Source organism: Grampus griseus (genome assembly GCF_964374135.1).
Source record: "Grampus griseus genome assembly, chromosome: 3".
Taxonomy (NCBI): domain Eukaryota; kingdom Metazoa; phylum Chordata; class Mammalia; order Artiodactyla; family Delphinidae; genus Grampus; species Grampus griseus.
The window spans coordinates 11,574,100-11,599,032 of record NC_139019.1 but is presented as its reverse complement, the minus strand read 5'-3'; the positions used below and the strand labels follow the sequence as shown (position 1 = coordinate 11,599,032).

The window sequence follows — 24,933 nt, the reverse complement described above, 5'->3', positions numbered from 1 at the left end:
AGTTTGTTTTCTTCATCTATTCCTTGGAAGGCAGTTCAAACTAGAAAGAGATGAGCCAACATAGACTAATAGTTACAAATACAGATTCTGAAGTCAATCTGGATTCAAAGCATTATCTTTGGGCAAATTACTTTACCCTTCTAAGCCTCAGTTTTTCATTTATAAAATGGGTGAATAATACCTCCTAGATTAAAGGATTAAGGTAGGAAGTAAAAGGCCTGCTGGAGGCTGATTTAAGAATTGCTTCCCAAATAGAATAAGTGATGAACATTGAAAAAAAGGTAAGCAGTGGATAAACGGTTCAGGAAATGTATAAGTAGCTGCTAATAGAACCATCAACTTTAGGTGTTTCATGGAAATTGAAAGGATATTACAGAAATTGTGGAAAAGTATTAAATGAAGAAAGGATTATATAGTCCAATGGGAAATGTTGAGTTTAACACAATTCACAAAGACTGTTGGGCTTCTTACTTCCTTCTTGCAATTTTCTCAGAATCATTACTATTAATTGTGACTGTCAAAGAAGGGAGATATTGTGTACAGTGTTTTCCAAACTTATCCACCCAGGGACCATTTTTCTTATAGAATCTCTTGTGGCTTGCATTTCAGCGTAAACACCTTGGGAAACAGTGATCTAATGACAAAGTAATACTCACACGCACATTACAAAGATGAGCTTAAAAACAATTGTATTTAAGAAGTGCATTAAAGTTACTTTCTTATAATTAATTATTATTAATATTAACATTGCTATAAAAGGTAGGCTGGAAGTACTATCAGTCTTATTTAAATATGATAACATGTGAACAAAATACTGACACAATTTAACATTATACAGCAGGTAAATTTCAATGGAGGACCATGAGTTTCTGATCACAAATGCTCATTCTAATAACAGCTAGTTAATTAATCAGAGAAATCTTGATTGATCACCTTCTATGTGCCAGGCACTGTTTCAGGCACATTGAACAAAGCAGACAACATTCTTGTCCTTTAACTTGCTCTTAAGTTCTTTTTCTCTCCTTCTCAGTCGTATTTTATTAGATTAGGAATTTGTGTCTATGGAGAGATTTCTTGCCTGTTCTATTCTTATTATGTTTTGGCTGCTTTACTTGCCAGGCTGCTATTGGAGCCCTGCAACTGGACCCTAAATAAAAGTAATCGTTTTGGATAAAAATGAGCTATTACTAGATATTCAAAGTGAGATATTATTTGATTACTTCACCCTTATTTCCCTGCAGATGATGCTGGCTGAATATCAGAGAGTGAAGTCAAAAATGCCTCCCATTATAGAGCAACTGATGGTCCCTCATTTGGCAAAGGTGGAGGAAGCTCTGCAGCCTGGCCTGGCTGCACTGACCTGGACATCCCTGAACATTAAGATGTACTTGAAAAATGCTTTTGCAAAGATCAGTAAGTCTGTTTAAATGGTTATTATTTTTCAATTCAAAAGGCTGAGTTTTTAAGGTCTATGGTATAATTTCTTATAGATGTTGTGATATGAATAATGAAACAAGGAGTGATATTCTTAAGCTGTTCCCTAAGGAATTTTTACCAAGTATATGAAGTCATTAATTTCCTGGAAACTGTATATATTCAGTATTTAATTTTATCCCCTGAGGCTAACTACATTTTAAAATTATACTTACTGTTGGCCATTAGACTTTAAAGGAACTCGAGTCATTCAGCTTTTTATATTAATAGGTTAGTGTATTCTGAGACCTTGATTTGGAAAATGTGATTTGGACACAGCAGACTGCTGAACAGCAGGGTACATGGGAAAAGTTTAAGCAAACATTTTTTCCTAATGAGGAATATAATATACTTTAAAATATATGTAACGTGGTGTATTCCATTAAATACAGTTTCCCAGAATGTGTATAAGTATGCTGCAAAGAAGTCTAGGCTCAGATAAGTCTGGGAAATCCAGGTTAAACAAAGTCAGGCAGATTTCTCTTCTGGAGGACTTTTCAGAGCCCTTGATATGCCAATATTTAGTGGTCTCCAAAAGTGGGCTCCTGTAGGTGGCATTTCCCAGAATTCCTTGGCTGCTTACCAGGAAAGCACGTTAACACCTTGTAGACCCTCTGTGGTGGACAGTGGAACACAGGTTGGAACATGGTGATAGAGGGATTGTTCTAGGAAGACTTAGAAATCACCATTCTCCTCTCCTACACAGTGTCCTCACCTGCTCTCCATGCCCTAATTCTCCCCATGTTTTATACCCCAGAGTGCGTCCCACTCCCAAGAAGCCCACTCAGACTATCCTACCACACAGGACCACTTTTTCCTGTGGCTTCTGTTTCACATTGGGACTAAAGAATCTGTATTTTGGTTTCTTCTAATGGTTCTATCTTTCTCCCCATACTGACTGCAAAGGGCTTGAAAATCAGGCTCTTTCTTATGCTTTTGTATTACTCTGAGTTGGGTTTGTACTAGACACCCAGACACACATGGATTCATAATTGCAATAGTTTTATATAGTTAATCTCTTAACATTTCTTTTTCTCCGTAACCCCTTTCCTACCCTTTGATCCCATCACCTCATTTCTGGGTCCCTCCTTCCTGAGCCTCCCTTCTACATACCCCTCGTGATAACTGCTTTTATTCTCTCTCTCTTTCTCTTGTATTTGTGGCTGCTGAAATAGTACCTAGTCTTTTTATATCCTAATTTTTAAAGAGATTGTCTCATTAGTATGTTTTCACTGTACCTTCCAAGTAACTTAGAGCTCAGAAGGGTCCACCTATTTACTTTACCAGGTTCACTATACTCAAGAATATTTGTAGGTACTGGGTTGGGTGGGGTAGAGGAGTGAGGAATTTATGGTTGAACCCTCTTACCCTCTTTGTTTTGCTTTGTAGATTTGGGGACTAGATTCAAAGATAAATTGTGAAGGGGTCTTTGGATATGCATGAGATGTGTTTTAGGCTCATTACAATTTGAAGGTTGAATAATATAAAATGCATGAACCATAGCATTATAAGAATGGAGAAGATCCTCTGAGATGGAGGAGTGCTCAGGGACCGATGCCGGCACAGGAGGAGGGGGCCATGCGAATATGGGCAGATTCACAGAAAGCCTCCTGGGGGAGATGCGTTTGAGCTGACTTCAAGTTTGAGTCAGAGTAAGGCAGGCTGAGAAAGCTGGGAAGCTGGTTTAAGAAAGAACAGTGTGTTGGGACTTCCCTGGTGGCGCAGTGGTTGAGAGTCCATCTGCCAATGCAGGGGACATGGGATCAAGCCCTGCTCCAGGAAGATCCCACATGCTGTGGAGCAACTAAGCCCATGAGCCACAACTACCGAGCCTGCGCTCTAGAGCCTGCGAGCCACAACTACTGACCCCACGTGCCGCAACTACTGAAGCTCACGCGCCTAGAGCCCGTGCTCCACAACAAGAGAAGCCACCGCAATGAGAAGCCTGTGTACCACAACAAAGAGTAGCCCCCGCTCACCGCAACTAGAGAAAGCCCGCGCACAGCGACGAAGACCCAACACAGACAAAAATAAATAAATAAGTAAAATTAAAAAAAGAAAGAAAGAAAGAACAGGGTGAGAAAACCAAGTATGAAACAGCTCTATGGAGCAACTTTAATCCTGATTTTGCTACTGAAATTTAATCATGTTGGTTTTTTTTTTTAAACAAAATGCTTAATCTCCTTTATTTTTTTCCAAAGAGGCCCTGGAGTTGCTGATTGACAGGGTCAATGATTTGATCGAGTTCCGCATCGATGCCATCCTGGAAGAAATGAGTGGCACGCCTCTTTGTCATCTCCCCAGGGAGGAGCCACTTACCTGTGAAGAGTTTCTCCAAATGACAAAGGTTATTAGAAGACTGATGTTTTTATTTAAATTTTGTTTTGTGATTCATTTTTCTATAAAGGGCATTTTTGGGAGCATAAATTAAATTTGTTTTCTCTATGCATGACTGGTCTGTGATAGATGTGATTCAAACGAGGAGCCTTCAGACAATAATCTGAAAATGAAGAGGAATGTACCTGAGGGGTCACGTAGACATGAAGAACAAATCATCTCTTTTCAGATCACTAGGAGGGAGATTGCCATGGAACACATTTCTCATTTCCTATAGTTTGTGAAGAATAGAGCTATTTTGCTGAAGAGCTTCTAATAAGCTAGGGTTAATTAATAAAATAATTGTTTTAAACAGTTTCTGGGTAGAATTTCTTCTTTAAACGTTTCTGTAGAGCAGCATTTCCCAAACTGGTGTTCTGTGGCACACGGTTCTGGAGCCATTGCTGGGAAAGCTGGAAAAGGCGGGGTCTGTGTTCAATCTGCTTGGGGTAAAGACTGTACGTTCCTTTCCCCATTCAGATTCTCTTCACATTAACGTTTTAGAATAAAGACCTTCAGAAGGGCTCCTGGGAGAGTCTAGTTAACTTTCTTTAATCCATTATTTCTCAAATTTTAATTTGCATTTTGATTACCAAAGTGAATGATTACCAATATAAAAGAATGCTTTCTCTTGAATATGTTTACTTCTTATAATTCGTTTAGTCCTTCAACAATTTTTGTGGAGCTCCTATGCGAACCACTATTTGGGAATAAAACAGTGAACAAAACTGATGCAATCCTTGCCATTGTGATGCCCACTTTCAAGTGGAAGATATAGAAAAACAAGCAAACAAAAAAAGCCAATAAACAAACAACATGCCAGGTGATGATAAGTTCAATGGAGAAAAATTAAGAGGATAGTGGAGGAAAGGAGTACCTGACAGAGAGTTGTGATTTTATGTTGATGGTCAGGTATGACTTATGTGATTACATCTGAACATAGGAAGTGAGGGAGCAAGCCAGGTGAATATCTTAGGGGAAAAACATTCCAGGCAGAGGGAACAGCAAGTGAAAAGGCCCCGAGGCAGAAGCTTCTTATGGTAGAAAGATGTTGAGTTGAAGTTCATTGAGTATGTTGATATGCTGAGGGGGAAAATCAAGTGGAGAAGGAAAAAGGGAATGGTTGGTAAGCATAGTCTCTGGCGAAGCAGCAGAGTGTGACTTAGAACTCAGATTGTGTGATTATGTATTCTTTTTTTAAAAATTAATTAATTTTTGGCTGCATTGGGTCCTCATTGCTGTGCGTGGGCTTTCTCTAGTTGCGGCCAGTGGGAGCTACTCTTCTTTGCAGTGCGCGGGCTTCTCATTACGGTAGCTTCTCTTGTGGAGCACGGGCTCTAGGTGCGTGGGCTCAGTAGTTGTGGCTTGCAGGCTCTAGAGCTCAGGCTCAGTAGTTGTGTCGCACAGGCTTAGTTGCTCCACGGCATGTGGGATCTTCCCGGACCAGGACTTGAATCCGTGTCCCCTGCGTTGGCAGGTGGATTCTTAACCACTGCACCACCAGGGAAATCCCTATGTATTCTTAAATAGAAGAATAAACATTGCATTCACTGACAAAGGAGGAAAAGGGGTTAATGATGGAGGCTGATTTGTCTTCTGGATAAGGGCATGGGGTCAGGGCCATGTTGTGGCCTCCATTTGCTTTGTGCTATAGAAATCAAGGTTATTATCTGAGGACGATGAGGGAGGATGGTGTAAGGATTTGAGGACGCAAGAATTTGAGGACACAGCAGTTATGGGGCCTGGCAGAGAAATACGACTGGAGTCATGTAGAATGATCCTTGGGTAGCATTAGGGGCCTGCCTGAGTTTGGGGACCATGAATTTCCAGGACCAACACCTGCCTTGCCATGACCTCTGTGTGCAAGTGGAGAGGGTAGATGCCCTGGTTCATTTGGGTTGGGCTTCTCCTGGGTAGGGCTGAGGAAACAGGTGATGGAGTAAAGGCTGTTGGCAAAGGAATGATCGATGTGGGAAATCATGTCCTTAGGGGAGGGTGTGTAGAGTCAGAGGATTTAAGATGAAGGCTTGAAAAAATGTTAGCAATCTCTCAGAGAACAGGGAGTTAGTTCATTGTTTATATGGAATGAGGTAAGCAAGCTTCGCAAACAAACGTCCTCCTGTGTTTGTGTGTGATTTGCTGATCAATAATAATAACAAGCACTTCTTGGGTACTTACTTTGTGGCAGGCACTGTTCTTATCATTTTACATACATTGCCTTTTGGAATTCTCACAACAATCTGAGGTAGGTTCTACCATAATCAGCATTTTACAGATGTGGGAATCAAGGCCCAAGATTTTCCAGAATCACACAGAGCTAGGATTTGAATCCAGGTAGTTTGGTGCCAGAGTCTATACTTGTTACTGTACTTGTTGCTGGATGGCGCTAACTCTATTCCCTCCCTTACCCAACCTCTGACCTGCATCTTTTTCATAACTGTCTGTAGGCTAAGGATGGTGATTATTAGTTAAGTGAAGTTCTGAGCTGGGAGTTATTTTATACTTTATTTGATGGTAAAGAAGTTTAATAGTTTCAGAACACATCAGAATCTTCCTGTTTTAATGATATCAAAATGCCATATGCCCTACAGCAGTGGAATGGACGTGAATGTCATGGGTAATGAGGAGGTAAATGAACCGTGAAGCTAATGCTTAGAGTGGAGGGTCCATGAGCACATTAGAGAATCTTGAGATGAATCATGGTGGAACTTGGGAAGGAGCTGGAGACTATGACCTACTCACAGTCTATTGCTTTATGGGCTTGTTTTCCAACCAGGTGGTAAATCACTGACTATCTCTCTGTCTGTCTTGATTACAGTGCTCCAGTATATGCATTTATGTTTGTTAAATCTCATTTTTGAGAAATGCATAATCCAGTTGGAGGCAGGGGAATATCTGAAATTAATTAGGGGTTGATGATGGACTGTTGGCAAAGGTGAAGAGAGAAGGAAGGCTGGCTAGAGCAGATTTATATGAAATGAAGGAAACTTCATGGGAAGAGAGGCAGTTCATGACTTTTGGAGTTATTTCCTCCATTGCTGGAGAAGTAAGCATAATTTTGGTCCATCTACGATCCAGTTGGTTCTCTTGTCTTTAACACATTCCTTTACAGGATGCCTGGCCTGGGTTAGTGTGAGAGGCATGGCCAAGCATCGTTGGGGACCAAGATCTCATCTGGAGGCTGAACCTATGTGCCCTCAAGAGCTAGTTAAACAAATATGACACAGTGCTAATTTTTATTTTTATTTTTGATAGGACCTTTGTGTAAATGGTGCTCAGATACTACACTTTAAAAGCTCATTAGTGGAGGAAGCAGTCAATGAGCTAATAAATATATTGCTGGATGTGGAAGTTTCATCTAAGGAAGACGGAGAGAAAGCATCCAATATGAAGAGTACTGATTCAAAAAATGAAATTTCGGGTAAGACAGGGGGTAATGGAAGGGTCTTGTTTTTCTGGACATTACTGAAAACTAAAATTTAATTTTCTACATGGCAATGAATTTCACACTCTAAAAAGACCCTCCCAATTTTATAAGGACATTTATAAATCTGAGATTATGATTCAGAGCACATTTTAATGATGCCATGTCATTCATTCCCATTACTTTTTGTTCAACTCTACAAGCATGTACTTTGCATTGGCCCTTGTTAGCTCTCTTTGCATTTAGGTCTAAAGGTATGTTTTTTCAGTATCAGTAGAGTAGGATGGTTTATGGATTGGAATCCCCACTGAGGTACATCTACACCAGAGCAAAGGGCTTGCAGGACAGAGGAGGACACTGAGAGGCTGAGGACGGTCGCTGTTCCCCAAGGGTTTATGGTTATTGGTAGAAGAGAGAACCCAGAGAACGAGCACCCAGGCGCCCAGGCCCTGTCGTTCTTTTGTGGCCACAGCTTCTGCCTCTCCTCCTGTTTCCGCACATCGAGGAGGAGAGGCCTCCTCAGACTGCCTGGTGCCCCGAGTTCGTCTCCCTATCCTTTGATGGCCTCATTTCGTAAGAAGTGTGACCTTTGAGTGTTATTCAACTTGCATGTAATTTATCTTAATTTTCTTCTCTTTAACTGCAGTAGATGGTTTTCTGTCTGTCTGTCTCTTTCTCTCTTTCCCCGTTCCCATCTCTTTCAATTTCTCTCATTGTGTAACAGCAAAAAGAGAAGAAGGACATTCCGACACCTTGACATCTTCTCTTAATGCTGGGGTGGGCCTCCTGCCTTTGACGACAGTCGTGAGAAAGAAGAAAGAGACCAAGGTGTTACAGGAAGGAGCCCGCGAGTTGCTCTCTCACTTCAATCACCAGAACCTGGGTGCTCTGCTGAAAGTTACAAGGAACACGCTAGAGGCCATTCGCAAGCGCATTCATTCCTCCCACATGACCAGCTTCCGGGGTAATGATCCCACACCATTTGCCTCCTGGCTGGCCAAGTCTGGTTGCTGGTTGTGTGTGTGTGTGCTCCTGTTAAATTTAAATAATAAAACCCCCCACCATTTCTTGAGTGCCTCCTTGTAAGTTTAAATGTTATGAACTTGAATTATCTTCATAATTCTATGAAGTAGACACTATCATTCCACTCATTTAAGACTGAGTCCAGGGAGGTTAAGTAATTTGCTTAACGTTGCTTAGCTCTTGTTAATAACATCATAATCAGCATCACATTTAATCTTTTTTGTAATAAGGTGAAAACGTGTGAAATGAATTATTTTAATTAGTGAAAGAAAAAATACATACTTTAAAAAGAAGATATCCAGAAAGATAATTTCATTGTTAAATTATTAGATTATTAGCCAGTCTTATAAAGAGAGAAAGATCTTATTAATGCCATGATCTCCAAAGCAGAAATTGTCTTTACTATTTTCGTGTCAATTTAGTACTTTCCAACTGATTTCTTCATTCTCAGTACAGCCATCTCTCCTCGGCACCATTCAGAAATAGGTGTTGCAAAAAAAAAAAAAAAAAAAAAAAGAAATAGGTGTTGCATTTCCCAGAGGGGCCACAAAAATCCATCAAATTTAGAGACATTCTGAAATTAAATTTTAAATTAAAAAGATATAAAAAATAAAGTAACAGTAATTAATTAAAATTGAAAAAACAATAGGATAACAAACTATTTTAATTTATTTTGCATATTGGCATTTAAGGGAAAGCATCTCTAATATTTAATTAAAAGTGGATGAATAAAAGTGGAAACATTAAAATAATTTTTTGATTGGTGGCATGGCTTATTATGTTTTATTTTACTTCAGAATGGAGGATAGTACTTTCCTTTGACATGGGGATAATATTAGAACTTATCAACTGTTGATATGCTGAATATTGTCACGTCTTCCTCAACTTTATATATTACAGGTATTTCCAACTGTATATATAGAGTTAACACGCACGCACATATACATATTTAGACACCTATACCTATATCCGACTTTAAAAGCCCCTTGGGTATGGTGTAAATGGTAAATTACACTTTATTTCTTCTCTACTCTTTAACCGCGCCCTTTTAGGCCAGAGTTTACGTAATTAAATCTGACTCCAGGCAGTGGGTTTCCTTTATGGAGAGTGTACCCATAGATTGTAATCAGCAGAAAATGGCTTGGGTTCCATCGAGCTGCTCTGTTACATTGAGCAAAACTAGATCCTCCATTAGTTTTTATTCATTCATTCTTTCATTCATTCAACAAACACATATAGTATTGTCCAATGATATACCTATTAAGTATTGTTCTAGGTGCTTTAATTTTTCTGGTTAAAAATGAAATAAATTAAAAATGTATTAACTAAGTTAATACATTTTAAATCAAAAAGATTAAATCCTCCCTGTTTTGTGTTAACTCAGACAGTAACAGTACCTCTAAAATGAAGCAGAACGTTCTGCCCATTTTCCGGGCAAGCATCACTCTGGCCATTCCCAACATCACCATGGCCCCAGCCCTAGAAGACATACAGCAGACGCTGAACAAAGCCGTGGAGTGCATCGTCACTGTCACCAAGGGGGTTAGACAGTGGAACAGTGAGCTGTTGTCCAAGGTGGGTGTGGGATGAGGAAATCATTTCATATGATTGAAATGAATCATGATTGGTGGCATGGTTTATTATGTTTCAAGGTCATATGACTGAAATATGTCCTTTTCCACTGTAGAAAAAGATGCACGAAAGAAAAATGGCTGCTTTGCAGAGTAACGAAGACAGCGATTCTGATGTTGAAATGGGAGAAAACGAACCTCAGGGTAAATGTTCTTTTAGTTCTTTCTAACTAGTCATTCTAAATCAAAATATATTGAGCTAAAAGGTATTTTCCCTCCATGCAATTCTCAAATCAGATTAGATCGGAATATTAATCTATGAGCCAGTTTCTAGTTTATAAAATATGAAGATCTATGTATTTTAATATCACCATCATGAATAGTGTATTTTTTTTTTTTTTTTTTTGCGGTACACGGGCCTCTCACTGCCGTGGCCTCTCCCACCGTGGAGCACAGGCTCCGGACGCACAGGCCCAGCGGCCACAGCTCACGGACCCAGCCACTTCGCGGCATGTGGGATCCTCCCGGACCGGGGCACGAACCCGCGTCCCCTGTATCGGCAGGCAGACTCTCAACTACTGCGCCACCGGGGAAGCCCCATGAATAGTGTATTTTAAGTGGGTATCTCACAAGACATACTAGGGGACAAGTTGGATTTTAGTTTCACAGTTTAAAGAGAAACTTGTCATCATCACAATGAACATTTCCTGACGTTTAAGAGCTATTTTGTATTTTGAGCCATTATATGTCCTGTTTTGCTAACATGCTGTGATTTTTGCTGTAGATCTTATGGTTTTCATTTATATTCTGTAGTATTAGGTAGCATATGACATCCAAGTTGCTAATGATATATGATAAATGTAGTTTAGTCCTACAAACTTCTTTTAAAGCAACCCTGCAAACAGGGCGTGTGTAATTTTCAATTAGTGCTCATATCCCCTGAGAACTAACCACAAGGAAGAAACTAAAACAAGTTCCTCTTTAAAATAGTCTGTTACTGAGGAGGCTAAAGACAGCTCAAAACAACTTTATTCACAACTTACAATATTATTTATTTAAGCTAAAAATCTATATTACTGTGTTAATTTCAATTTTGATATTGTTTGGAAACATTGCTTAACTTCCTAGAATAGCTTAAAATTCAGAATTTTCTAAACTCGAAATATGTTCAATCATGAATTATATCTTAAACTGAGAGGAAAAATGTTTAATGGAAAATTAGACATATATTCTTGTCATGATAAAAGAGTTAAAAAAAGAAATAAGCCGCACCTTTTAAAAATAACAGCTTTGAGATATAATTTACATAACATAAAATTCACCCTTTTAAAGTGTACAATTCAGTGGTTTTTAGCATATTCAGAGTTGTACAGCCATCACCACTATCTACTTTTAGAACATTTTCATCACCTCCAAAAGAAAGCCTGTACCTGTTAGCAGTCATTTCTCATTCCCCTCCCCCAGCCCCTGGCAACCATTAATCTACTTTCTGTCTTTATGGGTTTGCCTATTCTGAACGTTTCATATAAATGGAATCACGCTACATGTGGTCTTTTGTAACTAACTTTCAAGTTCTAACTATGTTGTAGCACATATCATTTCTTCATCTCTTTTTATGTATCATTTCTTTTTATCGCTGGATAAATAGTCCATTGTATGGATACACTACATTTTCTCCATTCATCAGCTGATGAGCATTTGGGTTGTTTGCACTTTTGGACTGTTACGAATAGATAATGCTGTGAACATTTGTGTAAAGTTTCTGCGTGGACATATATTTTCATTTCTCTTGGGTATGATAGTCATGCCCCGAATCATATGGCAACTTATGCTTAACATTTTGAGGAAATGCCAAACTGTTGTCCAAAGCAATTAGACCATTTTACCTTCCTACCAGCAGTGTATGAAGGTCTCTCTCTCTCTTTTTTTTTCCTTGTATCCTCACCAGCAGTTGTTGTTGTCTGCCTTTTGATTATAGCCATTCTAGTGTGTGTAAAGTGGTATCTCCCTGCAGTTTTGATTTGCATTTCCATAAAGACCAATGATATTGAACATCTTTTCATGTCTGTATGTGTAGCTTTTCTTATTTTTTTTTCCGTTTATATATCTTGTTTGGAGAAATGTCTATTCTTTGCCCAAGTTTTTAATAATTGGACTATTTGTCTTTTTATTGTTGAGTTGTTTATATATTCTGAATACAAATCCCTTACCAGATATGTAAATATGTAATTTGAAATATTTTCTTACATTCTGTGGGTTGCTTTTTCACTTTCTTTCTTTTTTTTTTTTTTTGTGGTACGTGGGCCTCTCACTGTTGTGGCCTCTCCCATTGCGGAGCACAGGCTCCGGACGCACAGGCTCAGCGGCCATGGCTCATGGGCCCAGCCGCTTTGTGGCATGTGGGATCTTCCTGGACCGGGGCACGAACCTGTGTCCCCTGCATCGGCAGGCGGACTCTCAACCACTGCGCCACCAGCGAAGCCCTGTTTTTTCACTTTCTTAATGGTATCTTTTGAAGTATAAAAGTTTTAATTTTGATTCAGTCCAGCTTAGCTACTTTTTCTTTTGGTGCTTTTGATTGTGTATTTAAGAAACTGTTGCTTAACTTAAGGTCATGAATGTTTACTCCTATGTTTTCTTTAAACATTTTATATTTTTAGCTCTTATATTTAGGTCTGTGGTGCATTTTGAGTGAAGTAGGGGTCCAAATTCATTCTTTTGCCTGTGGGTATTCAGTTGTCCTAGCACCATTTGTTGCAAAGACTATTTTTTCCCAATTGAATTTTCTTGAGACCCCTGTTGAAAATCAGTTAACTGCAAGTGCAAATGTAAGCATTTATTTCTGTACTCTGGATTTTATTCCATTGATCTTATGTCTATCCTTATTCCAGAACCCCACTGTCTTGATTACTATAGCTTTGAAGTAAATTTTGAAGTCAGGAGTGTGAGTCTTCCAACATTTTTCTTCTTTTTCAAGATTGTTTTTGAATATTCTGGATCTCTTTTATTTCTGTATGAATTTTGAAATCATCAGCCTGTTAATTTCTACAAAAAAGATTTGTGATTTTTGGGATGTGCTGAATCTGTAAGTCAATCTGGAGACTATTGAAATGAAATTTAAAAAAACTGAAATAATACAAAGTATCTCCTCCAACCACAGTGAAATGAAATTAAAAATCAGTGATAGGAGATTTGGGAAATTCACTAATACATGAAAATTAAACAATATACTCCTAAATAACCAATGAGTCAAAGAAGAAATCACAAAGGGAATTAGGAAATAGTTTTAGGATAAATGCAAAGGAAAACACAAAATGACAAAACTTATGAAATGCAGTTAAAACAGTGCTTAGAGGGAAATTTATAGTCTTAAACACTGATACTAAAAAAGAAGAAATATCTCAAATCAATAACCTAGCTTTCTAGGTTTTAAGAAACTTAACTTCAAGGTCACTGATTCTTTCTTCTACAAGCTAAAATCTGTTGAGCCTTGCAAGTGAATATTCATTTCATTTATTGTTTTTTTCAACTTTAGAACTTGTATTTGATTCTCTTCTACATTTCTATATCATTATTGATATTCTCTATTTTTTGAGACATACTTCTCGTACTTTAATTCTTCAGATAGGGTTTTCTGTAGTTCCTTGAACATATTTTAATAGCTGATTTTAAATTTTTCTCTAAGTTTAATTAGGTCCCATTTGTTTATTTTTGCTTTTGTTTCCTTTGCATTAGGAGACAAATAAAAAAATATTGCTATGATTTATGTTAGAGTGTTCTGCTTATGTTTTCTTCTAGTTTTATGGTTTCCAGTCTTACGTGTAGGTCTTTAATCCATTTTGAGTTTATTTTTGTACATGCTGTGAGAAAGCTTTTGCACAACAAAGGAAACCATCAACAAAATGAAAAGATAATCTACTGAATGGGAGGAAATATTTGCAAATGATATGACCAATAAGGGGTTAATATCAAAACTATATAAACAGCTCATACAACTCAATATCAAAAAACAAACAACCTGTTTGAAAAATGGACAGAAGACCTGAATAGACATTTTCCCAAAGAAGACATACAGATGGCCAGCAGGCACATGAAAAGATGCTCAACATCACTACTCATCAGAGAAATGCAAATTAAAACCACAATGAGATATCACCTCACACCCATCAAAATGCCCATCATTAAAAAGAACATAAATAACAAATGTTGGCACAGATGTGGAGAAAAGGGAACCCACTTGCACTGTTGGTGGGAATGTAAATTGGTACAGCCACTGTGGAGAACAGTATGGAGGTTCCTCAGAAAAACTAAAAATAGAACTACCATATGATTCAGCATTTCCACTCCTGAGTATATATCTGGAAAAATGAAAACAGTAATTCGAAAAATATACACACCCCAGTGTTTATAGCAGCATGATTTACAGTAGCTAGGAAGCAATCCAAGTGCCCATCAACAGACAATTGGATTAAGAAGCTGTGATACATATATACAATGAGCTATTACTCAGCCATAAAAAAGAATGAAATTTTGCCATTTGCAACAAGATGGATGGACCTGGAGGGTATTATGTTAGTGAATTAAGTCAGACAGAGAAAGACAAATGCTCTATGTTATCACTTATATGTGGAATCTAAAAAATAAAACAGAGGAAAGAATATAGCAAAACAGAAACAGATTTACAGATATAGAGAACAAACTTTGAGGTGACCAGTGGGGAGAGGGAAGGGGGGAAGGGAAAAGATAGGGGTATGGGATTAAGAGATACAAACTACTATGTATAAAATAAGTAAATAAATAAGCTACAAGGAAATATACAGCACAGGGAGTATAGCCAGTATTTTATAACAACTTTAAATGGAGTACAATCTATAAAAAATTTGAGTCACTATGTTGTACAGAACCTTGTCAATCAACTGTATGTCAATAAAAATTTCTTTTTGTCCAGTAATTCCAATAGTGGGCTTTCTCATGTATATTTCTATTGGCTGTTTTTGTTCCTATGGGTGGGCATGACTTTCCTGTATCGTTGCATGTCTCACAATTTTAATTTTTGTTTAAAAGTTGATATGTTAAAGAGTATAATGTAGCAAATCTGATTCTTTCTCCCAGGGTCTGTTGTTACTACTGTTTTATATTGACTTTCCTGGACCAATTCTGTAAAACTTGTCTTCCCTGTGGACTGCACCACTATAGTCTGTGCTTGGTTAGTTTAGCAGTTAACTATGATTGCACAGAGATTTCCTTTAATGCTTTGAACAAGTAAGACTTCCATGCTTTGCCTAGGGAGTTTGTGTGTGCACTGGAGCACGCTGAAAGCTCAGAAAGTTATCAGCACTGCTCTAGCCTTTATTTATTATTTGTGCAAGACCTCAATTCATGAGCCAGCATGAAAGATTGGGACATTTTTAGGTCTTTCCTGGGCATGTGCACAGCTCTGTACATACACATGACCTTCTAGAACCCCAGGAATATGTCAGGGCCCTATAAGGCCTTCTGTGGACATCTCATTCCCCAGATCTTTAACTTTTTTGGCCACCCTTTCCATTGCCCCAACAGATATCATTGCCTCAGACAGCTGTGAAGTTAAACGTCACTGATTTTTTTTTTTTTTTTAATTGAAGTATAGTTGACTTACTTCATAAGTAAGTGACTTATGTACTTCAACATAGTGACTTGGTATTTTTACACATTATGAAATGATCACCACTATGAATCTAGTTACCATCTATCACCATATAAAGTTATTACAGTATTATTGACTATATTCCCTGTATTGTACACTACATCCTGTGACTTATTTATTTTATAACTGGACTTCTTAATCCCCTTTATTGATTTTGCCCATCCTCCTTTCCCCTCCCTCTGGCAAGGACTAGTTTGTTCTCTGTATCTATGAGTCTGCTTCTGTTTTGTTCTCATTGTTTTTTGACAAACACCTTGGGGATAGGGCTTTTCTCAGTCAGTGGGTTCTGAGTCAGGTCAAATAAAGATAACCTCTTTGAATGGGGCTTGCCCAGGGAGCTTCCAGACAAGTCAAGTAGGGACAATTCTGTGGGGCTTCTTGAGGAGCCTTAAGCCCAGGCTGGTCCCTCTGGTGAATGTGGCCTGCTGCTGGCTGTGGTTTTCACAGCCACGGTCATTGCAAAGCTCCTGTTTCTCGAGGCTGCCGCATAGCCAGCAAGGGGCAGTGTACGTAGAACCGATTAACAAAACAGTGACAAAACTCACTGTTGTTACTCAAATTTCAAAATATTTCTCTAATAAACAATTCCTTGAATTGTTGCAAGCTTTGATTAATGTCCAGAGTCCTGAAAAAATTATTATTGACAAATTTGCCCAGTGTTTTCAATTGCTTTTACAAAGAAGATTTTTTCAGAGGTCCTTACTTTACCATTACAGAAATTCACTCATCTTTTTAAAGCATGTTCTATATACTGTTGATATAAATGTTTCTCTCTCTCTCTCTCTTTTTTTTTTTACTTTTAGATACCTTTGAGATAGCATCTGTGAACTTACCCATTCCTGTGCAAAACAGGAATTATTATAAGAATGTTTCTGACAACAAAGAGATTCTAAAATTAGTCTCTGTGCTTAGCACAATCATCAACTCCACCAAAAAGGTATGCCAAGAGGATCTGCAGCCAGGGTCTTTTGCTTTACAGCAAGACTGAAGTTGAACATTTAAGCTTGTCCTTCACGTAGCCTGGGTCTCACACACTGTACCTTCAGTGAGCAGCTTATGGAATCTCGTACGTGCCCAGCAAATGTTTGTTTAACTCAAGATTTTTCATTCTAGGTTGCAAGGTGAAAGACAATTATTATTTCTGTGTTTTATATTGTCTTCTGTTTAATGCCTTTAAACTTGTTATATATTTATGTAGTACAGATAAGTCTGTTAAAAAATTCAAGATGTCTCAAACCCCAGGTCAGACTGTTGCTGCAGTTCACCTTCAAAGAGTCAGTGATGCTGGAACTGACTTGAATCATTTGAAATAGAATAAGTTTACATTCAGTTCTTGTGTTTCTGTAGTTGGGCAAATCTTATAAAATAGATGAAAATTTATATATATTGTATATACATGTATGTATATCATGGAAATAAGATAATACTGGGAATTCCGAAAATATTTTCAGCACGTACTTGTACTGGACATGGATGTAAATTCAGGTTAATTTTTTCTTCCAAACTGCTCTTCTCTCACCTTTCCCTTTTCTGTTCAGGCAAATCTGTCTTTGTGGTTAAAAAGACTCAAAATCCTGGTGTCAATTTCTACTTAAAAGAAAATATTCACATTGGCACTAAGACCTGCTGACTCTTTAAAAATGTTTCTCATTGTTGAGGGAACAGTTGTCACTCAGTAAATATATCTTTTCTATTACTCAGTTTTGATAGAATGAGTTTCACTTGTTTGAAAGTGTTTTGAAAAGCTGCCTTTGCTGTAACCATGTGAGGAAATATTAAGTTTAATTTTAATGTATTCCTGAGGGAACTGGAAGCTTTTGCATTTAATGCATTTTCAATTTTCCTTCTTAATATCTTGAAGGTCTTGTACTTAATTTTGCCCTAGGGACTGCGTTCACATAATTCAATTTAACAAATATTTGTCTGGTGCTTAGTTTATCAAGCTCTGTACTAAACGATAAAGGTAAGTAGAGTATTCTGTGATGATAATAAACATTCAAGTATGCTTTCAAATGTCTCAGTAATCATGGAAAATACAATAAAATAGATCAATAATAAAGTCCATTACTTTCTTTCAGTATAAGCAGCCACTGTTATGAAAATCTAAGGGTAAGACAGAGTAGTTGAAATTAATGTACTGCAGGCAACAAGGTACTTATGTCTGTGTCATTGTTGTTGCGTTTGCCTTTATACTATGTGAAGGAAATGTACAGATCTTAGTGCAGTCTTCCTTAAGATAATAGAAAGCGTTGCATTTCACCAATGAGAGTCTTGGAGGAGTTTGTGCAATGGGAAAAAGTGACCTCAGGGTATTTTTTTTCCCCATAGCATCACCCTCTCTGTGGCATGATTTGAGCTGTGTTTTTTGACCTAAGGTCCAGCTTCAATCAATAGGGCCTGGTTCACAAGAGATTTTATGGACTCTCTCTCTCTCTCTTTTTTTTTTCCTGAGAAACTGTTCCCGTCTCTTTTTGGCTAGGATGGTACCAGTTACATTGTTACTAGTCCCAGGTTACTATTTACACTATTGTATCCAGTTCCAGTCCTGTGGCATTTTCAACTAGTCACACGGTTCACTAATTAAACATTTTAATAAATCCATGGGAACCACCAACAACTGGCAAATGTTCATTTATATCATGATACCATTTCTGATTCTTCCTTCTCTACACAAATACGTTATTTGTATTCTAGGAAGTTATTGCATCCACCGACTGCTTCAAACGCTACAATCACATTTGGCAAAAGGAGAAAGAAGAAACCATTGTGACATTTATTATGAAAAACCCCTTGCTTTCTGAATTTGAATCCCAGATTCTCTATTTCCAAAAACTAGAGCAAGAAATTAACACTGAGCCTGAGTATATCTGTGCGGGTACCATTGCTCTGTACACAGGTTGGTTCATTTTCTTTCAGACAGTCATAAAAATTCAACGTATTACTCTGTCTCTTTACCTAGATTAGTATTCCAGAGAGTTCTAGCTATCTTAAAGATTGACTTTCCTTTTATTGGCCTCAAGCTTTAAGACCAACTTATAGATTTGTTTTTAATTTCCTTCTGTGTAATTATTTATTCTGGACTATTTTGAACACTCTGCTGCTAAACCTTGAAAATAAATGCTAATTCAGATAAGGGATGAGTCTGTCATATTTGGAATTAAAATGTACGCTTTCTTTAATAAATAACAGTAACAAAGATTTGAGGCTTATCTCCGACAGTTTCGATAGGTACTGTTTTGTTTTTTTTCCCCATTTTAGAATGTGTTTTGAATTGTTACAAATAGGCTTTATGACATGAATGGATATATAATGATTGGGAAAAACTAATTTTTTTCCAGTTTGATTTTTCGTGTGTTAGAGGGCTATCAGCTGCAAAGTATTTACTGTTGGTAAACCGTTACACTGGGTCTCCTTATACTGGTTCTAGTTTTTCAAACTGAACGGTGGACATGTGGGTTTTACAGCTGACTTGAAGTTCACCTTGACCGCTGAGACGAAGGCCTGGATGGTTGTCACTGGCCGTCACTGTAACAAAAAATACAGAAGTGAGATGGAAAACATTTTTACACTTGTTGAAGAATTCAGTAAGAAACTGAATCGCCCAATTAAAGACCTAGATGATGTTCGAATTGCTATGGTGGCACTGAAGGAAATTAGGGAGCAGCAAATCTCCATTGACTTTCAAGTGGGACCTATTGAGGTAACTGATAATCACTTGTTCTATAGAAATACCTCCATATGTTGGGCTCTATTAGATGAACTATTGACCAGATCTGGACTGGAATTACAAATGGACGCTAAACCCAAGAACAACGATTTCAGTAATGATACCTAACCTATAGGGTGCCTCGTATGGGCAGTTCTAGTACTTTACACAGCATTTAAGGTGTTGAAGAGCAGAGCCTGAGATGAGGATTTCTGTATAAGTGATTTATTGATGAGTGCTCATGGGAGAAGTAGAGTGAACGAAACAGAAAAGGATGAGGTTGGGGGTGGGAGGAAGCTAAGCCAGGGTGTGATCTTAGCTGTAGACTAACTTCGGCCTGATCCCACAGGGAGTGTTCTGGAACATGAATTGTACCACACAGTTGGCCCCATTTTGAGGCAAGGGGGACTGTCTTTATTCCCCCAAATCAGTTGGTCATTGACCATTATTTCCTCATGAGGAAGCTCCTATCAGCTGAGGACCATTTTCAAGGGAAGAAGGCAGCTTGATTCCTATAGTCAACACACCCAACAATCTGGGTTGCAAATACCAGCTGATAAACAGGACCTGGATGGGGCACTGACAGTGTCCATTCATGGGTTTACTCTGTATTAACTCGTTTAATCCTTCCTACAACACTCCACTTACAAACAAGGAAACTGAGGGTCAAAGAAATCATGCAGTTTGATTAATGTTGCACATTACTTTTGTTTTTATTATCATACTCTCTTTTCTAGATGCAAATGCTTTATCAGCAATGGGTTACTATATTCTTTTAAACGAGACTAGTATAACTGTAGCATTAGAACAATTCCAGTTATAAAAACATTATCTTTTCATCACACCATAACTTAAGTGTCTGGACTTAAACTCTAATGGTCAGGATCATACTCTTGTCTCATATTTTCTGCACGTCTCTTTGAATTTTGAAAAATTTCAAATTACCATGAAAATGGCAGAGATGACTGAAGGTTTGCACCTCTACTGTGTTGGGTCAGGGAAATCACGTGGTTCATTGTGTTCTTCTTTGGAATTGAAACATCAAGGCAAAGAGCCCCTACTTGGACCAGGGGAGTTTGAAGAAGGGGTTTGAAGAGGAGGTCCAGCAATTGCCAAGCCTTTCCCCCTGATGTGAGAGTTAAGACAAACTGTTGTCAAGTATTCAAGCTCAACATGCAATCTTCAGTACTGATAGAACTTATTTGAAAGACCTGATTTAGTGTTCAGCTCCCATATTCCCATTGTATCTTACTTTCCCCATCTCCCCACCCTATTCACACACACTATGGCCTTGTGAGCACTAAATTCCAGAATTGTACTTACTCATCCATCAAAGGGAGCATTAGAAAGCTGCAGGTCTCTGTGTTGCTTTGATTGGTACTGGGGTGTAGACTGGAGGCATGCCTTCAAGGAGAAAGAGGGAAGAGGAAGAGAGGCACTGGGCTATGCTTGCCCAAATCAACAATCTTTTCCCCAAATCAACAATCAGGTGTTCATTCTATGTCTTTGGGGAAGAGTAATGGTGGGAGAAGAGGCCAGGGATATTTAGGAAAAATCCTTTCTCATGAAAACCAAACTTTGCCTTATTTTAATCTTCTAGACAAGAGAATAGTCCAGGATTTTGTGTCCTGAGGGCAATAACTTGGCTTAGGCTCTGATTCAAGAATGCCCTCTTATGTCTTACTGTTGGAACCTTTTACCAACAAAGTGAAATAGGATAGAGTTAAAACTCTGATTCATTTTGTTATTCTAAAATTAGCAGTTAAATTGTTTTATGTTTTTCATTTACTTGATTTAATTTTGTAGTCTTCAAATACAATTTAGGGGCCTAAGTAAAAATACCTTTTATTTGCATAATGATTTATAGTTTTCAAAATGCGTTTAAATTGATATATTTTTTGATATTCACGAAAATCCTATGAAGCAGCCAGGGAATTTTCCTGTTTTACAGATGAGGAAACTGAAGTTAAGTGGCTCAGTTGCTCACTTAAGCTTTTCCAAGTTTGCAAGTAGAGTAACTAGAACTCTCTGGGCAGTTTCCCTGTCATGTGGATCTTTTCCATTCTAATGCTTTAAAAAATGACTGTGCGTACATTTATGCAACTGACTGGCAGAAATTAAATTTTTCTTCTTTTGTGTAGGAATCCTATGCCCTGCTTAACAAATATGGGCTTCTGATAGCAAAGGAAGAGATGGACAAAGTGGATACTCTGCGTTACACTTGGGAGAAGCTTCTGGCACGTGCCAGTGAAGTGCAGAATGAATTAGTCTCACTGCAGCCCAGTTTCAGGAAAGAGCTTATTAGTACCGTGGAGGTCTTCCTCCAAGACTGTCACCAGTTCTACCTGGACTACGATTTGGTACAACTCTAGCTTTCTCTGTGTATTTTGGGAGAAGAGTGACTACAGCATGCAAAATGTAGTTGTTTAAAGATAATATTGGGTGGGCCAAAAAGTGCCTTCGGTTTTTTAGGTAAAAATAAAGACACATTTTTCATTTTCACCAAGAACTTTATTGAACAACGTATTCATCCTTTTGTTCCACTACCTTCTGTCATTTTTCAGGCAACTTCATAATTCCATCTTCCCAAAACTTTTTATCTTTTTGAACAAAGAAATGTTCCAGGTGCCTTTTACAGTCTTCCAGGGAATTGAAATTTTTTTCCATTAAGAGAATTTTGTAAAGAGTGAAATAAATGGAAATCCAAAGGTTCAATGTCTGGTGAATAAGGTGGATGAATCAGAACTTCCCAGCCAAGCTGTAACAGGTTTTGCCTGGTCATCAAAGAAACATGTGATCTTGAGTTATCCTGATGGAAGATTATGCGTTTTCTGTTGACTAATTCTGGACACTTTTCGTTGAGTGCCGCTTTCAGTTGGTCTAATTGGGAGCAGTACTTGTTGGAATTAATCGTTTGGTTTTCTGGAAGGAGCTTATAATAGAGGACTCCCTTCCAATCCCACCATATACACAACATCACCTTCTTTGGATGAAGACTGGCCTTAGGTAGGGTTGGCGATGGTTCATTTCGCTTGTCCCACGATCTCTTCCGTTCCACATTGTTGTACAGTATCCACTTTTCATCGCCTGTCACAATTTGTTTTAAAAACAGAATGTTTTCATCACGTTTCAGTAGAGAATCGCACGTGGAAATATGGTCAAGAAGGTTTTTTTCACTTAACTTACGTGGAACCCAAATGTCAAAGCGATGAACATAACCAAGCTGGTGCGAATGATTTTCAGCGCTTGATTTGGATATTTTTAGTGTGTCGGCTATCTCCCGCATGGTATAATGTTGATTTTTCTCAATTATTGTTTTGATTTGATCACTATCAACTTCAACTGGTCTACCAGACCGTGGAGCATCGTCCAGGGAGAAATCTCCAGCACGAAACTTCGCAAACCACCTTTGACACGTTCAGTCAGTCACAGCACCTTCTCCATATACTGCATAAATCTTTTTGTGCATTTCAGTTGCGTTTTTACCTTTCTTGAAATAATAAAGCATAATATGCTGAAAATGTTACTTTTTTCCCTCCATCTTCAATATTAAAATGGCTACACAAAAATTCACCAATTTTGATGTCTGTTTTTAAATGATATGACAGCTATCACAATACAATCTAACAAAACTGTTTCGAATGCAGTTAAAGACACGAGAGCCATCTTATGAAAAAACCGAATGAACCTTTTGGCCCACACAATATGTCAGATTTAATGAAATTCCCTAGGAATGGAAATTTTATTTTCACAAGAGCAAAGATATTTCCCTTCCACAATCCTTTCCCCTTAGAATTCATCCAGAATAATTTCAACAGTAAATGGAAATTTAAAAGTGCTCTTTATATTATACCATTGGTTTCGTACTGAAGTTATTTTGGTAGCTTTTCTAGATTTGTGTAGATAAATATTATTCACTTATAGTTGTCATGATCATCCTTCACACAGTATTCATTAGTTCTGCAAATACTGTAGAACTGCCCTTCGTGCTGAAGACGCAAAAGTGGACAAGACAGATTGAGTCCATATTTTAATCATACATACGTAAGTTTTCATGCAAAATCTTCTGCTGGGAATATGTTGCTTAAGGAGACCCATTTCCAGCCAATTACAAGGTGCTACAGAAGGGAAATATGTAGAGTATAGGGTAAAACTTGTACTTACTAACTGGTAACACGCCAAACCACAAAGTAAATGAAATTAGGAGATTGGATTCATGAACCAACTTCATGGATGAAGAAGCACAGAAATCCAGTTATTTAAGGTGGTCTAATATAGGAAAACCTGATTGGAATGTAAACATTACAGGTCACTTTACAAATAGATATTAGAGTGGTGAACTCTGTGTGTCATGTGGCATTAGTGTTCTAGTTCAAACCAGACACTGTGCTTCTTACAGAATAGTTATTTACCCTTCATGTCACCTGATAAATTAATAGCACATAGTTTTAATTTTCAAAATTTCTTGACATATGAAAGCTGTGACCTCAATTTGGCTTTTTTTTGGCCTTGAAAATATTTCCAAATGAGTTACTTTCCTGAGCCCTTTTTTACAAATAAAAAGTAAGTTTCCTATCCTGTATGTGACATGCATGTAAACAAAATTTGATATTCAAATATATAGTGCTCATGAAATTTGTATGCATTTGCTTCATTTTACTTCATGTTTATTTTAACTTTTTGTGTCAGAATGGTCCAATGGCTAGCGGCTTGAAACCCCAGGAAGCCAGTGATAGACTTATCATATTTCAGGTGATCTTTTTAGTTTCTTTGACTTTCTATATAACCAAAACCTCAATGTCTTTTAAACACATACTTTTTTTCTGCTTAATATAGAGAAGCCCATTGTGGAATATAGTGTGTACTTACCTTTTAAAAACTGTGATTTGGTATGGTTAACGTTGGTTTCTATGTAATTAATTGTACTCATTTAGTTCTCATTTACATGTGCTCAGAGATCATACATGTTTGCTTATTGGCCAATCTTTTTTTTTCATTTGCATGTTTATTCACATGTAAATCATTTTTGATGAGTTTTCACTTGTATTTTTATTAGAATCAATTTGATAATATCTATCGGAAATATATCACCTATACTGGAGGAGAGGAGCTTTTTGGTCTGCCAGTCACACAGTATCCTAAGCTTCTCGAAATCAAGAAGCAACTAAATCTTCTACAGAAAATATATGCTCTGTACAACAGTGTCATAGAAACTGTAAATAGCTATCACGATATTCTGTGGTCAGAAGTAAATATTGAAAAAATCAACAGCGAACTTTCAGAGTTCCAGAACAGGTGAGAAATTAATGTTTATCATGCCCAGAGCTATTGAACCTCAAATACTTTCTTCTTTGATAGGCTGTCAGGGTTCTTTTTTCACCCAGATGTTTCGAAAGCACATCATGCTTCATTGCTGTTGTCCACTGACATCACCCTTGTCAAATGCGATTTATTAATTACCCCTATGTGTGCCTGGTGAGACAAGCACATCCTTTAAACCTGGATGAATCTTGCCAAGGGCTTTCCTGCATCTTAGAGAGAGCTGATCTCTATTTATATTACACTTACCAACATTTGAAGTTTATGTTAGATGATTTATTTGGAATAAAAGCAAGAGCCCTGTGATATTTCTACATCCTTGAAGTGTTGAACCCCCCCAAAAATGGAGGATCAT

At 37.7% G+C, this 24,933-nt stretch overlaps 1 protein-coding gene across 1 annotated transcript in view; it reads left to right on the top strand.

Annotated features, from left to right (window-relative positions):
• Nucleotides 1-24,933, top strand: part of DNAH5 (dynein axonemal heavy chain 5) — a gene marked incomplete at both ends in the record, with an annotated part of 219,311 nt that overhangs the window by 48,092 nt on the left and 146,286 nt on the right. Inside the window, 12 exons of the mRNA XM_082652022.1 lie at nt 1,242-1,413; nt 3,675-3,820; nt 7,105-7,270; nt 7,998-8,237; nt 9,681-9,871; nt 9,984-10,071; nt 16,357-16,490; nt 18,248-18,449; nt 19,018-19,253; nt 21,401-21,619; nt 23,949-24,011; nt 24,316-24,554. Coding sequence (XP_082508148.1) covers nt 1,242-1,413; nt 3,675-3,820; nt 7,105-7,270; nt 7,998-8,237; nt 9,681-9,871; nt 9,984-10,071; nt 16,357-16,490; nt 18,248-18,449; nt 19,018-19,253; nt 21,401-21,619; nt 23,949-24,011; nt 24,316-24,554 — 2,096 coding nt within the window. The remainder of the gene's footprint in view (nt 1-1,241; nt 1,414-3,674; nt 3,821-7,104; nt 7,271-7,997; nt 8,238-9,680; nt 9,872-9,983; nt 10,072-16,356; nt 16,491-18,247; nt 18,450-19,017; nt 19,254-21,400; nt 21,620-23,948; nt 24,012-24,315; nt 24,555-24,933) is intronic.